General features: G+C 40.5%; 1 protein-coding gene across 2 annotated transcripts in view; it reads right to left on the bottom strand.

Moving 5' to 3' along the window:
- Positions 1-7,810: 7,810 nt before the first annotated feature.
- Positions 7,811-17,721, bottom strand: part of XPC (XPC complex subunit, DNA damage recognition and repair factor) — an 88,256-nt gene continuing 78,345 nt past the window's right edge. For both annotated transcript variants that reach the window (XM_053720919.1, XM_053720920.1), the window contains 4 exons: positions 10,686-10,855; positions 10,359-10,452; positions 10,147-10,236; positions 7,811-8,243 (listed from right to left, as the gene is read on the bottom strand). In XM_053720919.1, coding sequence (XP_053576894.1) covers positions 8,019-8,243; positions 10,147-10,236; positions 10,359-10,452; positions 10,686-10,855 — 579 coding nt within the window. In that variant the 3' untranslated portion in view covers positions 7,811-8,018. The remainder of the gene's footprint in view (positions 8,244-10,146; positions 10,237-10,358; positions 10,453-10,685; positions 10,856-17,721) is intronic.

Genomic DNA, 17,721 nt, shown 5'->3' with positions numbered 1-17,721 from the left:
AGCTCATCGCACCAGAAACACGCGGCTGTAGTGACAGGGACAATGCATGCAATTGGTTGTAGAAGGTAACCTTGCTGAACAAACATCTTTTTTAGCAAACCTTCTAATTTTTTATCCATAGGATCTTGGAAAGCACAACTATCTTCTATGGGTATAGTGGTGCGCTTGTTTAGAGTAGAAACCGCCCCCTCGACCTTGGGGACTGTCTGCCATAAGTCCTTTCTGGGGTCGACTATAGGAAACAATTTTTTAAATATGGGGGGAGGTACGAAAGGTACACCGGGCCTGTCCCATTCTTTATTAACAATGTACGCCACCCGCTTGAGTATAGGAAAAGCTTCGGGGGGCCCCGGGGCCTCTAGGAACTTGTCCATTTTACATAGTGTTTCTGGAATGACCAGATAATCACAATCATCCAAATTGGATAACACCTCCTTAAGCAGAGCGCGGAGATGTTCCAACTTAAATTTAACAGTAATCACATCAGGTTCAGCTTGTTGAGAAATTTTTCCTGAATCTGAAATTTCTCCCTCAGACAAAACCTCCCTGGCCCCCTCAGACTGGTGTAGGGGCCCTTCAGAAACAATATCATCAGCGTCCTCATGCTCTTCAGTATTTTCTAAAACAGAGCAGTTGCGCTTTCGCTGATAAGTGGGCATATTGGCTAAAATGTTTTTGATAGAATTATCCATTACAGCCGTTAATTGTTGCATAGTAAGGAGTATTGGCGCGCTAGATGTACTAGGGGCCTCCTGTATGGGCAAAACTGGTGTAGACGAAGGAGGGGATGATGCAGTACCATGCTTACTCCCCTCACTTGAGGAATCATCTTGGGCATCATTTTTACTAAATTTTTTATGACATAAATCACATCTATTTAAATGAGAAGGAACCTTGGCTTCCCCACAGTCAGAACACAATCTATCTGGTAGTTCAGACATGTTAAACAGGCATAAACTTGATAACAAAGCACAAAAAACGTTTTAAAATAAAACCGTTACTGTCACTTTAAATTTTAAACTGAACACACTTTATTACTGCAATTGCGAAAAAGTATGAAGGAATTGTTCAAAATTCACCAAAATTTCACCACAGTGTCTTAAAGCCTTAAAAGTATTGCACACCAAATTTGGAAGCTTTAACCCTTAAAATAACGGAACCGGAGCCGTTTTTATATTTAACCCCTTTACAGTCCCTGGAATCTGCTTTGCTGAGACCCAACCAAGCCCAAAGGGGAATACGATACCAAATAATGCCTTCAGAAAGACTTTTCTATGTATCAGAGCTCCACACACATGCAGCTGCATGTCATGCTGTTCTCAAAAACAAGTGCGCCATACCGGCGCGAAAATGAGGCTCTGACTATGATTAGGGAAAGCCCCAATAGAATAAAGTGTCTAAAACAGTGCCTGCCGATATTATTTTACAAAAAATACCCAGATTAAATGATTCCTCAAGGCTAAATATGTGTAAATATGATCGATTTAGCCCAGAAAATGTCTACAGTCTTAATAAGCCCTTGTGAAGCCCTTATTTACTGTGTGAATAAAAATGGCTTACCGGATCCCATAGGGAAAATGACAGCTTCCAGCATTACATCGTCTTGTTAGAATGTGTCATACCTCAAGCAGCAAAAGACTGCTCACTGTTCCCCCAACTGAAGTTAATTCCTCTCAACAGTCCTGTGTGGAACAGCCATGGATTTTAGTAACGGTTGCTAAAATCATTTTCCTCATACAAACAGAAATCTTCATCTCTTTTCTGTTTCAGAGTAAATAGTACATACCAGCACTATTTTAAAAATAACAAACTCTTGATTGAATAATAAAAACTACAGTTAAACACTAAAAAACTCTAAGCCATCTCCGTGGAGATGTTGCCTGTACAACGGCAAAGAGAATGACTGGGGTAGGCGGAGCCTAGGAGGGATCATGTGACCAGCTTTGCTGGGCTCTTTGCCATTTCCTGTTGGGGAAGAGAATATCCCACAAGTAAGGATGACGCCGTGGACCGGACACACCTATGTTGGAGAAACTCCCCTGATCAAGTAGGAAGTAAGAGAAGCAACTTTAACACAACTAAAGAATTTACTTATTGCCATCTGCCAGACTTAATAAGAGGTAGTTAACATAATATATATAAGTGCTTGTAGGTCAAGGAATATAATGGGAGAGATTACAGATACATAATGAACTAATGGTAGGATATTCACATCTATTTAATAAAATTAAACAGTGATTGGCAGTTAATGCTAAGCTGAACCTTTTGTTCTATGTATATCTGGGGACCCGGTGCTTCAGACCTATATGTAGAGGAGGACACAGGAGCTTATTTACCAAAAGAGAGAGAGGGTAAATGAACCACGTAATCTCTGGGGTTAGTAAAACCTAAGGTTGTCATCTACAGAGATGATATGCGTGTACCAAGTAGATAAATAAACACTATATAACTCACTTATATAAAAAAGAAATATTGAAAATACGACAAGAGAACACTATAATGGTTGCTACAGTCAGCTAAGCTACACATATATTTACTGCTATTATAAACTAAGTAGGCTAGAGACAATAAAACAATCAGGTAGTCTGTGTACTGCTATGCATTTGTAAATAATTCAAGCGCTACATATGAATTACCCAATCCCAGTTTTATCTATACCACAAAACTGTCTCATAGAAATGAGGAGCCTTCTGTCCATTGACCCGGGTGAAGGAGGATTGTGCGCTGTTATCAAGTTTGTAGCTATGTTCCGGGGTCTGTATGTGAGTGATTTACTTATATCTAAGAGACTTTGAATGCAGTGGTTGCAATCTGAGGTGTTAATTGGGGCTGCTGTTCCAAGAATGGCGTCCTTTGATGCAGAATATGATAGAGTCTTGTGCCGGCTATTAACAGATGTGCTCTGCCAGTCATCTCCTGTGGGTCTCACTACTGCCAAGCATGAGCCGTGATCTGGCTCTCTCCGTTGCTGCGGAGGGTAGATAAGAGCAGGACTCTGACCATATGGGTCTCGCTGCTGTAGAGTCGCTTCTCCAGGAGCGCATACTATAATCCCTGTAGTAGCGTCATGAGCTCCAGGCAATACTTGATTGTTGTGGCCATGTGGGATCTCCCTTTCAATACAACCCTTGAAGTGTCCTTTAAGTTCCTTTTCCTTTACGCGTCCACAATTCCTACTAGCAGCTGCATCCACAAGCTCTTCATCGGTAGCCTTGCAGTACATATTCTGCATCGTAGGTAAAAGTCGGCCATCAGCATGTGCAACTCTCGGCTGAGGACAGGAAACAGTTATGGTATGATCTTCCACTAGGTGCACATCATCCCCTTCAAGAGAGTCTGCCTCCCATGCTGCATCCGTTAGACTAACATTGCCGCTAGTAAGGGTAGATGATTTCACATCAAAGCACCTCTCGATTAGTAAGTGCAGATTTGCGAAGTGCTCCTCTAGAAGTATACAGGTTTTTCTCTCAGACTCATTTATTGATAGCTCCATAATAATTTGCCACGTAGGGCATTGGCTGCACAATAGGTGGGGACAAGAGAGGCTTCAAAAAATAGGGGAAGGCCTCAAACAATAAAGTCCAGTACTGAGGGCTGGGGAGCCACACCACGATCCAAAACCCTATCTCTTGGGTTAGGGCGTCCTCAGATAAACCTCTCCAACTGATTAGATATGTTAATATCGAATTTTCAGCCCAAAATGAGAAGAAAGGTGGTGAAGGGCTCAGGAGCTGAAGCTCAGTGCAACCAGTGATGGCCGCTGCCCGGAAGTCCCTCTCCTGTGTAAATTTTTTTAAAAGAATTGCGGCTGTTTTGTTTGTTAACTCATCCTTGGTGACGTAGGATGGTACAAAATCTGACATGAATGACTTACTTTCAGAATTAAAGAAACAGTAATGTCTTATTCTGTGTGCATTGTATTAAATGAATTTCAGCTGTTTCTTTGTTAGTTCATCCTTTATGACTGAGGATGAAACAAACGCACTCAAGAAGAGTTACTTTTCATATTTAAAAGAACAGTATCGTTTCCTATGTATGCTGAAATATCTTTCTTAATAGAGTTTCCAGCTTCTTATCCATGGGCTCTTTAAGCAACAAACTATCCTCAAAAAGGATAGTAGTGCGTTTAGCGAGTGTGTAGATAGCACCGTCTACCTTAGGGACGGAACCCCACAACTCAAGAGTCCGAAACCAGGAACAATTTCTTAAAGGAAGAAGGGGAAAAAGAAGAACAGAGTCTTTCCCATTCATTCTTAATAATCTTCGCCATCTTTATGGGAACCGGGAAAGTCTGTGGTACAACCCTGTCCTTGTAGACCTTATCTAATTTAGGAATGCAAGGTTCCTCAGGTAATTTAGGTTCTGGAACCTCTAAAGTAGCCAACACCTCCTTTAGCAGAAAGCGTAAGTGTACAATACTAAATCTAAATTCTGGTTCCTCTGCAGCTGGAGGCTTAGAGGCAACAGATTCCGACCCAGAAAGAGCATCCTCTGAAGTATCAGAGGCGTCTTCATCATCGGATAATCTTGTATCAGATAATTCCAATAGGTTAGTAGATGACCCCTGAGAAGGATAGCAATATTTAACCTTTTGCTTGCGCTTAGCAGGGCAAGGTAAAGCTCTAAAGGCCGCAGACACTGTCGTCTGCAACTGTTCAGTAAAGTCTGGCGGTAAAAGGGCCCCTCCAGATGGAGGCATAGAAGTGCTACGGGAAGCTGCATGTGTATTAGGAGATGAATGTAAGGTGCACACTTCACGAGATGGAGACTCCTCAAAGGTCGAAGGCTCAGTAGTACTAAACACATTAGCTTTCTTTGATAAGATTACTTTATCAAGGCAAGTGGAACATAATTATATATATATATATATATATATATATATATATATATATATATACAGGCATTAGCTTTAGGTAAAGAGAGAGTACCCTCTAATGTATCAGAGTCCTCCATAGCTTGCGTTTATAAAAAGGACTAACGACAAGGATAAATGGCACCTTTTATACCCCCAACGGCTGGGGCACTCACCATCTCCTATGACCAAGGCCCAAGAGAGAAACCACTTTGTCTCCAGTCACCGCACGGTCAGGAAGAAGAGTATCACAGTGACCACACCCGGTCACGTGGTGCGCCATGCAGGACCGCCCCTGCACCACTAAAAGCATGCCAAGCCTGACGGGCTGCGCAGCGCCAAAGTGAAAGTAAAAACCTGTATGTTCCAACATCTGACTGAGCCACATCTCTCACATGTCACAGCATAAACACGATATTAAAAATATGCGATTAATCCCACCTGTTCAATAATCCCCTTCTGGAGATATTAACCCTTGATTCCATTAAGATAAAAGGAGTCCCAGTGTGACCCTGTCTTCTTGCGTTATCGTGTGTATAAATAAATTAAACTATCTTACCAGAATCTCTGCCGTGGAACAGGAACATGGCCTCTCAAGTTTGACAGTCTTGTAGCATCGCTCCTGACATGGACTTGAGTGATAGAATCAGGCAGTGAAATGCGTCAATACTGATTGCTTAAGGAGCTGTTAATACAAGTCTGGATGGGTTCGCAGAAAGACTCTCCCTGCAGCTCCAGACCCTTACTTTCATCAATGCTCTCACTTAGAGGCTGACAAGACTACTTTAAACTCCAGTTCCATTCCGAAGAGTACTACCCTCCATAAGGAACTACACCATATCTTCTGACACTACTCTGCCAACCTCCTGCGACGAACGGCAAAGAATGACTCAGGGATGAGGGAGGTATTTAAGCCTTTGGCTGGGGTGTCTTTGTCTCCTCCTGGTGGCCAGGTTCAGTATTTCCCACAAGTAAGGAATTAAACTGTGGACTCTCCTCATATTAAGATGGAAACGCATATTACACTGTGTTTATATAACCTAATATACTGTGAGTACATAATATTTATTACACTGCGAGTACATCATCTCATACACTATGTGTACATAATACTCCTTACACTGTGTGCACATGACACTCATAACACTGAGCGTACATAATACCCTTATACTGAGAGTACATGCTATTCATACACTTATCCCTTAATAAAATGTACTCCACAAATATCAGCTGAGCTGCTATACCATGCCCATATGACTTGAACTCTGGTCTCTCCGGTGGGTATAGAAAGTTAACTTATAACACGTAATACACAGTTAACATAAAATAATGTAGATTACAGCCATTATACTGTGTATACATAATATTCAATATTGGCAGCCTGCAGATCCTCCCTCACAATCTCTATGAAAGAGATCCCTCTATCCTAACGGCTAAAATGTACCCGCCCACAATGGCGAAACAACTGGGTACCTCAAAAATAGGACTCTCAAGCAAGTCCGACTAGGTACAGCCTAGAATGTGAAAACGGCAACTACCGCGATCGCAAACAACTAGGTGGAGGAAACAAAACGACAGGTTCCAATAACACAGGGTGCGGGAAAACTAACTGTGCCATAAAAATGGTCCGGTCCCTCAGCAGTTAGCATGACACTCATAACACTGAGTGTACAAAATACCCTTACACTAAAACGAGGGAAAATAAAACCAATACATACAGGGCTCCTACCACAATATAAGCCATAATTGTATGCAAACAGACCGTGCAGGGAAATAAAGTGGAACATATTACTGTGTGAACATAATACTGTTTCCTTTTAGAGCCAGTCCTCCATTGTGTTAAAATAGTCACAGAAGCTGCGAATCCCTGATTATGTAACTGCTCAGTCGCAATCTTAAAGATCAGCATTAAAATCTCTATTTTATGTCAAACACAAAGTGTTTGTCATGTCTACAGCTCCAAAATGAATCCTTAACTAGGAAGAATCACTAAGTCTCAGCATAGATCCACATGAGGATTAACCTGTTAAGTGCTGCTGTCCTTCCATACCTAGAAGGCAAAGGCACTTACCTTGGATCCAACTGCAGTACAGATACTGCTCCTTAGGTGTGGCAGGTAAGGCACCCCCTGCCATGGACCTGTAGGAAAAGAAAGAACAGAGTAATGAACTCTGGCTTTCTACAAAGGGGTAGCAAAGTGTTAAAAGTAAAGCAAAGACTTCCTCGCCGCCTTTTAACTGCTAAAAGCCAACACTACTCTTACTCAAGAGATTGACATGGACACAGCTAGACCCCAATCCTTGCTTGCAGGGAAAAGTACCCATAAAAAGATTAAATCTTCAGACACCAACTTCACACATCCTCCATTGACAGAGGCAAAGAGAATGACTGGGGGATTATGGGTAAGGCAGTTACACTTAACAGCTTTGCTTGGGGTGCTCTTTGCCTCCTCCTGCTGGCCAGGAGTTAAATATCCCATTAGTAATTGGAATGACATTGTGGACTCTGCATGTAATAGGAAAGAAATTAAACTTTCATGATTCAGATAGAGCTTTCAATTTTAAACAGCTTTCCAATCTACGTCTTATCAAATTTGCTTTGTTCTTTTAGTATCTTTTGAGTAAAAACTAGACAAGCTCATAAGCACTCAGGAGTGTGCATGTGTCTTTAGTTATTTAGTATCTTAGGATGTAGTCAGCCGAGTGATAAATGCAGCTATTGGTTAAATGATTTGGTCACTTTATACAAAGACTGCTTACTCAGCACTGGATCTCTGCAGACAGCACACACAATGGCAGGAGCAGCAGAGCAATAGTTCTACAACACCACAGACATTTACTTTCACCGATAATGAATGTGCAGGTCACAAGGCCTATAAATGGTTTTGGTTGTTACAGAAGAACAAACGTTTTTTTACATTAAGTCAAAAGAAAACAACAAAGAGAACAAGAGTCCTGGTTATTTTCTATCAAAGAACTTTTAATGTCTGAAATGAAAAACGTACCAAAGTAACAAAATTCTGACTTATTTACACATTTCTCCTTGACAGCTCAGTTCCTACCTAGTTCAGAGGTTACAGACGGGCAGATGTACAGGTCACACAAGGGCCATAAACCTCATGTGCTGCCTGTGGGCTCCTAGGGGGCGGGTAACAGAAAAACTTCCTCTAGTTTGTATCATGTTCAAGCCTTTCAAAGGGAAATAAATGCTTCTCTTCTCCTCTTTTTTCACGTTTGCTTTTCTGCTTTAATTTTCCTTTTGTCTCTTGAGTCTGGCGATTTTGAGGCCATGAGACAGCCGTGTCCTGAGCTGGGGTCTCTGTTGTTGGTTTGTCGTCCTCATCAGAAGATAAACCTCCATCACCTGCAGCTTGGCCAGCACAGTCTGTGTCCTGCAAAAAGACTCAGCTTGTGAGGTGCAGTCGGAACTCACAATGTTATATACATGATTCTACTGAGATTACAGCTGATGTTCAGTCTTGCACTATCAGGTGACATTAGCCTGCATTATATGACCCATAACGGTGTACATCAAAACTTGACTGGCGTGTACTTTATTGTGTTACATGCACTATTACCGATATATAACAGATAATACGCTGTAATCATCATTTTCTGCGTAGCAGAGATGCACAAACTATTCTAACATTTTGGCAACACATCAGTTGCACTTTATTTAAAGGGACAGTCAAGTCCAAAATAAACTTTCATGATTCAAATAGAGCATGTCATTTAAAACAACTTTCCTATTTACTTTTATCACCAATTTTGCTTTGTTCTCTTAGTATTCTTAGTTGAAAGCTAAACCTAGGTAGGCTCATATGGTAATTTCTTAGACCTTGAAGGCCGCCTCTTATGTAAATGCATTTTAACAGTTTTTCACCACTAGAGGCATTAGTTCATGTGTGTCATATAGAAAACATTGAGCTCACGCACATGAAGTTACCTAGGAGTCAGCACTGATTGGCTAAAATGCAAGTCTGTCAAAAGAACTGAAATAAGGGGGCAGTCTACAGAGGCAAAAAGTATATTAATATAACAGTGTTGGTTATGCAAAACTGGTGAATGGGTAATAAAGGGATTATCTATCTTTTAACAATAAGTCTGGTGTTGACTGTCTCTTTAACAAAAGTTTGGCAATAAACAGAATATTTTAAGGTTTGGGAAGAGGGCCGTTAAAGCAACTGTAATGTATATAAAATGTTTGGGCGTGATACGTGTGTCCGATAGTGGCACATTAGTAAAAAAGCACACAGAGGTAGATTGATAGCACTCAAAAGCTGACACACAATGAAGCATCTGGTTGGCACAAGCACCAGTATTTTATAAATCTACCCTATTATGGCACTGGATGAGTGAGAAAAAGGTATTCTCTTAATATGCTGTGTTGAAAATCAGAGGAGGTAAGCTGTGGGGCGTGCACGTGTCTGCAGCACTTTTAGTCCCATATTGTGCTCTAGACACGTGCACACTACCTATCTAGATATCTTGTCAACAAAATATACTAAGAAAATGAAGACAATTGGATAATAGACGTAAACTGGACATTTTTTAAAAATTGTATGCTGTGTCTTAATTAAGAAGAAAAAAAGTTCACTAGATTCAAAATTAAAGGGACAGTTTACTTAAAAACTTTCTCTCCTTTAATGTGTTCCCAATTATTCATTTTACCTGCTGGAGTGTATTCAGTTATTACAAATAGCTACTTAGCCTTTATATTGGCACCTGAAATAGGGGATTTAAAATGTAGTATCCCTACCTATACTAAAAGTTTCTATACCTAGGTACAGGCTATTGACAAACTATGTAAACATAAATTACACTCAAAGTGGGAGGTGGAATACATAAAGCTCTAAAATGTTAATTTTCAATTGTTCTTTCTAAGTATTGTACAGAGACAGCGATAAGAAAGGAAAGTATTTGTGTCATAAGATAACGAGATCTGATCTGTCTGCAAGCTTAGCCTATTTTGATGGGCTATGATTTCAAAGAGCAAATCCAACTATTTATTTTGCAAAAGGAAGCATAAATGAGCAATTTATCATACATTTTATACGCTGCAGCTGATATAAGAACTCATGGGGAACACATTCAGGGAACTGTCCCTTTAAACATTCATGATTCAGATAGAGCATCAGGTTTAAGCAAATTTCCAATTTACTTCCATTATGAAATTGTGCAATCTTTTTGTATGCAAACTTTTTGATGTACTAGTTAACAGGGTATATATATGAGTCTGTGATTGGCTAATGACTGCCACATGATGCCTCAGGCTGGTTACGTTGTGCTTTTTACCTTTTTGCCATAACGCTGTTTCAGACGCTCTCTGATCAGAAGACCCTTTACCAGTAGCTTCCAGTTCCCCAGCGCTCGCTTCTCTCGCTTCTACAAAACACAACAAGAATTTGTAGCCCTAGAGCAGGTCAGTTCTATGAACGCCCTAAACACAGGCAGCAGTGGGTTGTTTTTACTGCTTATCCAGTACCTTACAGCAAGGTCACACTCACCTCCTTCTGCTTCCGCTCCATCTCCGCTTGCTCATTTTCCCAGGCAGCCAAAAGCACTTCCTTGTGCTCTTCACAGACAATGTAACCATCAGTCCTGCAGTAGAATCACATTAGACCATAAGCTAAAATAAAGTTGTATTTGTAGTAAACCGCTAATACAGCATATTGATCAGATGTTATTACTTTACATTGCACAGAATCACACAGTTACTTGGGAATTGTCATTGCATTAACTTTTTTACTGTTTAGATATAATTATTGCATCTTATTCTGGTACCAGAAGACACAAGTCACTTAAAAGTGTATGTGAGAGTGCCATAGCCTTACACAGGGTGCGAGAAGCCACCGTGAAAATCAAAGCCAGTGATGGCGGGAACGCAGTCAATATCCAGTTTCCTAGCCACTCGGTTGAGGCTGGAGACCTGCAGATGAACGCAGCCGATAGGCAACATGCAGGGCTTAAACAAATACACGTTCCCAAACTCGTTCCGAGGGACCTGTGGGGTGACAGGAGAACTTTAAAGGGACATTATCGTTATTTTTTAAACTGAAACCTTTAAAAGCATAGAAATATGATCTATAATCTCACCATTGACACCTATTATTTATTTTAGTGCATTCTGAAATTATTTTATATTTTAAATTCTAAAGCTTTCCGCTGCCCTCTGAATGAAAGCTTTAAATGTCTGTCTGTGGCAGCAGTGTTCTAGCCAACAGCAGCATGCAGTGCAGTGATAGAGTTTCTGCAGGAGAGCTTGATCATTGTCTAGGAGACAGCTGAGCCCTGTAGTTCCTTTTTAAATGCCGGGCTCTGCTGTCTCCGGCTGAGGGTAAGAAGCTAGAGAGGAAAGTTGCTTCTCATGCTTGTCTGTATCAGGGACTGCCCAGCAACTCCTCCCGACTCACGTTACTTTAGGAGGGATGTGGAGCCAAGTGCAAACGAATGTGCAGTGAGTCTTAACACAAAGTACTCAAAACAGAGTACATAAGCAGATGTTGCCTTCTATAGGGAATAGCTAGCTGAACTGTATTGGAAACAGTGATCTAGAACTTTGTTTCTCAACCGCAGTCCTAAAGTACCCCCAACAGGCCAGGTTTTCATTATAGCTGAACCAGTGCACAGGTGAAATAATCAGCTGATGGGTGAGAGCAGGTTGGTTACCATGGTTACTGATCAGCTGATTATTTCAACTGTGCACTGGTTCAGCTATAATGAAAACATGGCCTGTTGGGGTTACTTGAGGACCGCAGTTGAGAAACACTGCTCTACAGGGCACTTCACACTACATATAAACTAGAGTGCATTGTAGATCTAATATCTGCAGCGTCAGCGTGAACAGAAAAACTCAGTTCACATTGATACTGACCATGTGCATTAAAGGGACAGTAAAGTAAAAAAAAAAAATAATCTTTCATTATTCAGATAGAGCATGCAATTTTTACATTTACTTCTATTATCAATTTTGCTTAGTTCTTTTGGTATCCTTTGTTAAAGAGTTATCCTAAGTGAGCTCAGAAGGTGCACATGTCCTTAGCCATCAGGCAAGTGTTTGCAAAAATGCTTAACCCCTTAATGACAACTGACGTACCAGGTACGTCCTGCAAAAACTAGCAGTTAGTGACAATGGACGTACCTGGTACGTCAGTTGTTTAAGAGAGTGCTGGAAGCGATCGCAATCGCTTCCAGCAGCTCTCAGGGTATTGCAGTGATGCCTCGATATTGAGGCATCCTGCAATACCCTTTAACAAGCATCCGATGAAGAGAGAGCCACTCTGTGGCCCTCTCTGCACCGGTAGCGATGGGGCCGTTCGTTGGTGGGTGGGAGCTTACAAGGGAGGAGGGTGGGCGGCCCATCGCTACCCGGCATCCGGTTCCTACAAGTGCATTGTGCACGCCGGATGCCGGGAGCGTGCAGAGGGGGGGCCTGCGTGTGCGCGCGCGCAGCAAACACTGCCACCAATTATTTCTATTAAGAGGGAGGGGGGGCAGCAAACTTTTGTTTTTTTTAAAAAAAAATAGGATCTGGTAGGGTTAGGGGGGTGGGGGTACTGGGGGGGGGGGGCAGCTACACTACAGAAAAAACGGAAAAAAAGGCCAAAAAAAAAAAAAAAAACTTTATTTTTTGGGGAAAACTGGGTACTGGCAGACAGCTGCCAGTACCCAAGATGGTGGCAAATAGGTAGGTGGGGAGGGTTAGAGAGCTTTTTTGGGGGGGGGTCAGGGATGTTGGGGGTTAAGGCAGGGGTCCATCACAGCTGAATAATTTAAAAAAACAAAAAAAAACACCTTTTATTTTAGTACTGGCAGACTTTCTGCCAGTACTTAAGATGGCGGGGACAATCCTTTACTTTCTAATTTTACAATTACATTCGAGCACCTTGTATAGTCAGCGACTAAGATTAATATTGTAATTTATTATTTTATTTGGAGCTTTTAGTAATTAGTAGTAGGATTTTATAGGACCCCCTGATATCCATATTTAGGACTTTGACATGGTCTTTTTCGCTGGTCCTCTTAGTCTTACCCTCTTATTATCCAAGGATTGCCCTTCCCCCCCCCCCCCCTCTTCATAAACACTTCTCTTATTCTTTATTTATTATTTTTTAAATCATTACTCAGCCCCTTTTTTGTTAAACTGGACCATTATTTTTTTCTCTGGTCTGAATTTTTTAATGATACTGGGTTTTCATGATACATTATTATATTTTATTAAACTATGATCTTAATTTGTGAGCGTTTTAATTCTCCACATGTTGTATATTGTTACAGTAATATTTATTATATGTATGATTTGAATGTGTATATTCTCTGTAAGGACAGATCAATTACGAACATATAATTCAGAATGTATGAAATATTTGTGTATGTTATTTGTTGTTGGTAGTCCATCCTTAGCTCCGGCTCCTGAGACACCTCCCACTCGATTCACATCCTATCATCAGTCATTCCCACCTGGAGGTGTGTCGGTAGTAGGAGCTCTGTGATTGACACAGGTGTGTTATAAATAGAGCAGGTATTTCCATGTATTAGTATCAGCCTGATGAAACGACTATTTGTTGAGAAACGCGTTGCTGTACGCTTGTTTTTATCTGTTTGTACTCAATAAATGTATCCTTGAGTACATCACACCTGCCTGTTCTCTATTACTATTGCCGCTGGAGCAATTTGGTACGTTCCTGATCCCCTTTGGAGGTTCGCTGTGTCGAGTTCCCTTCGACTCTATTGGTTCCCCTGCTGGGTTTACTCTGACGCTGCTTGCTGAGTGACGTTTGCCTAGCGTACCGAGCTTACGCCTGTCTGACGGGCGACTTTTGGTTCCGTCCTGCCTGTCTGGGTACACGTTTGTACCGCCGCTCTTGTGAGTAACACTCTGTGTGGGGGGTCCGCTGCTTATGTGTGTCCCTTTGCTGCCTTAAACGATACTTGTCCCATGAGGCGCCTCTTCCATCTGTCATCCACAGGTTCCCGTTGTCCACTCACCATTTCTGAGAGAGCTGCCTGGATTGCTGTTTGCCGAATCCGCCATCTGCCACATGCTGTGATCATTTGCGCACTTCTATAGAGACTCTGTGTGCTATCTCGGTTCTCTTTAATCTAGCAAGTATTTGGGCCAAGGCCCACCGAAGTTTGCTGCATTTGATTTAGTTCTTATTAGCAATTGCTGTTCCCAATGTATTACGACTTAATACTACTGTCTATTATATGTCTTTTTTAGGGTTTGTTGCCAAACCGATATATTTTTATATACTGCCTTGGTTGTTGCTGTTTTAGTAATTACTACTCTTGTCCAATACGATCCACATTGGTTTATTGTTTAATCATTTATTTATTTTTGTTCACACTGTTTTTCGATTTTAGACCTATCTTTATTATAGGGTTGTATGTTGTCTTCAATACCTTTTTTATTTGATAATCGTCACTTGTTCTGTTATTTTTATTATCACGGTAGGAGTGTAGTTTGATAGCAAGTTTGTATCTTTTTTTACTTATCACCACTATCCGGAGGTACACTATTAGACTAGTGTATTAGTATAGGATATATCTGATTAATACACCATTTGTCGTAACTATTTGGTTATTTTGTTATAGACACATATTGTATATCTAATTTTTATTTTTTAAGCATTTTTTAGGCATCTAGGATTTGCTATATTTCTGCACTTCAATCATAGATTTCAAGTCTTTTCGATTCACACCATTGTTAGTTATATGATTGTTAGCACATATATCACTTATTCCCAGTTTTAACACTGTCACATTACTATTCACAGTTGTAATACTGCCATATTACATTAGTTCACTATTTCTATCACTGGTTTACATTTGATTAAGACTATTTAGTCTCACAATCTAACACACAGGCCACTGTCAATCACGTGACCTGTGCATTTGATTTGTATTTACGTATTCGGATCACAGAGTATAATGTTATCTGTGAGTGAGAGGAACAACAAGAGATTGTTGCTCGTGTCACACACAGAATCCACTGCTGGCACAGCTGCATCTGACAGTTCTGTTGAGAATCTGTCCATTCATGCACTTTTTGCGAGATTAGAAGATGCAATCAATGTCGAGTGCAGACACTGGTTGGATGCAGAAATGCTGCAAAAATATATTGACAAAGAACAAATACCTCGTGGACTTAGGATTTTTAAAAGTTGTTCATTTAAAGATGACCCCACTGTCAATTCCCAATGGGAGAAAGCATTAACTTTATGTTCCATCACACTTTTGAAAATCTTGATTGCCCACAGGAAAATTTTAGTTGAACAATCCTCTAAAGAAATAGATTCCATTCAAAAAAGTTTAGAAAAATTCAAAACATCGCATCTTTATGATGAACTGAATACTATGGTTCTACAGAAAACAGATGCTTACCAAAAAGATTTGATGTTGGTCAAAAATCGTAAACTTATTAGGGATGAAGAGGATTACCAGAAAGGTCAGATACACACCTATCATAAGAATAAGAGAATTCACGAAACATCTAGCCCTGATCCTAAGAGCATCTTAGTTTCAGAAGTGAATGCCACCTCACAGGATAGGGTTATCCAGCAACCACCTTCAAGAGTACCACCTAATGGCCTTGAAAATGAGTGGACCACGGTATATTACCCGAAAAATAAAAATAAACATAAGAATAAAAACAAATTGAATAATACCACTTGGAATAATCATCAGTCCAATAATAATACTAATGAACAGTGGACGAACGCCAACAGACGAAACCATTATTCTTATAATGGTAATAACCACTGGAATAAAGATAGAGATTATCCACCATATGGCCCAGATCATAATGGTTATAGACATCAGGGTGAATATAATAGAGGACATCAATCCAATTATAACAACCCCAATTATGGATATAGACCTGATCACAGAAACCCTAAAGAAAATAGGAATGTTAACCATGTACAGCATTCCAATGGGTACCATAACTCCAGAAATGATATAGTTATACCATCTCACCGTGCTGTAAGAAATTATCATCAGACCCAAGGTGATCCAGCTAACCAACATATATCATTCAATTATGGCCATGGACATATGAGAGATAATTCTCTTAGTGATCAGGGTCCCTCACATACTAGGAGGGCTATTACGAGCAGCCATGAGATTACACCATCTAGAATGCCAAATAATGTTGGTGCAAATGCATATCCTAACCACATGTTTGCCCCCGATGCGACTTTAAGCCCACATTTTCCAAACGATAGCCAAGCTATCATTTCTGATACTGATTCTCCTAATCATTTTTTAGGGACAGGTCACAGACAATCGTCATGGAAACAGAAGACGATTGCCAGTTACCTAGAGCCGGTGATCTCCCTTACTGCACCCCCGAAAGGGAAAAGACCTCACGGAAACGAGGGTGTAGAGGACGGAGCACAGCCCGCAAAAAGGCAAGATTACAGACCCTAAGTAAGGGGATCTTTAATCTATCGTCCCATGTCTTGTCAAATGACGAAATTCGGGTATTGGGCAAAGGTCTTTCTTTTAGTCCTACCAACAAGCACAATGTTTTTTCACTTTTTGTGGATTTGAACCTGTTCACCCAAAAACTGTCATTGCAAAAATACTTTGCTGAAAAGACACTCAAGAATAGTACACTGTTGCCTATTCTGACAGACTCAATGGGAGCCAGACTCAATCAAGAAATGGTTCCGGTTATTGAACCTGACACTTTTATTGACCAACTGTGTGAGGGGTATATACATACCAACTTCAAAAATAAATCGAACTTTGTGCCCCAATTGAAAAACAATGCCCATATCGAAATTTTCAGACAACTTGTTAGTGACGATTTTGATAAAATAACCAAAAAGATACATGGACGAAATAATCTTTTTCCTAATGAGAAAAAAGCTTTGGAAAGTCTTAAAAACAACAAATCTATTGTCATAAGACAAGCCGATAAAGGCGGAGGGGTTGTGCTTCAAGACCTTGCTGACTATCTAACAGAGGCCCGGAAAATTTTATTTGATGTTAACTACTACACGAAATTGAACTCTGACCCCACTACGAGGTTTAAATCATCTCTTAAGGATATTGTTGATTCTGCCTTCAAAGAAGGTATACTCCATAAAAAAGAGAGGGATTTTTTGGTAACTGATGAGCCCAATTTGGCATTTTATTACCATTTGCCTAAGATACACAAAAACCCCTCATGCCCACCAGGTCGACCCATCATAGCGGGGATAGGCAGCTTAACTGACAACGTGTCTTCATACGTTGATCATTTTCTACAGAAATATGTCCGGGGTCTTGAATCCTATATTCAAGACTCCACAGACCTCCTCAAGAAATTAGACGGATTGAATATCACACCCGACCTGGTGTGGATCACCTGTGATGTTCAGGCTTTGTACTCAAATATTGCACACAATTTGGGTATGGAGGCAGTGTCTGAATTTTTGGACCAAGATTTTTATCTTTCTACCAACCAGAAAGAGTTCATTTTACAACTCATTTCTTTCATCCTGGAGCACAATTATTTTGTGTTCCAGGATGAATTTTTTCTTCAAACCAAAGGTACTGCCATGGGTACCAGGTTCGCCCCTAGTTACGCGAATTTGTTTATGGGTCATTTTGAAAAGCGTTATATATATGACTCACACTATGGGGCGAGCCTGGTATTCTATGGCAGATACATTGACGATCTGATATTTATATGGAGGGGCAATGAGGACTCAGCCACTTCTTTTGTGGATTATTTGAATTCAAACGACAGGGGTTTGACCTTCACGAGTTCAATTAACACTAAATCAATTGTTTACTTGGACCTGCACTTGAGCTTTAATGAAGGCAAGGTGACCAGTACAACCTATTTCAAGACGGTTGACTGTAATAGCTATCTGG

Source organism: Bombina bombina, chromosome 7 (assembly GCF_027579735.1).
Source record: "Bombina bombina isolate aBomBom1 chromosome 7, aBomBom1.pri, whole genome shotgun sequence".
NCBI classification, from domain to species: domain Eukaryota; kingdom Metazoa; phylum Chordata; class Amphibia; order Anura; family Bombinatoridae; genus Bombina; species Bombina bombina.
The sequence above is the reverse complement of the archived record's forward strand: the minus strand, read 5'-3'. Positions and strand labels throughout refer to the sequence as shown.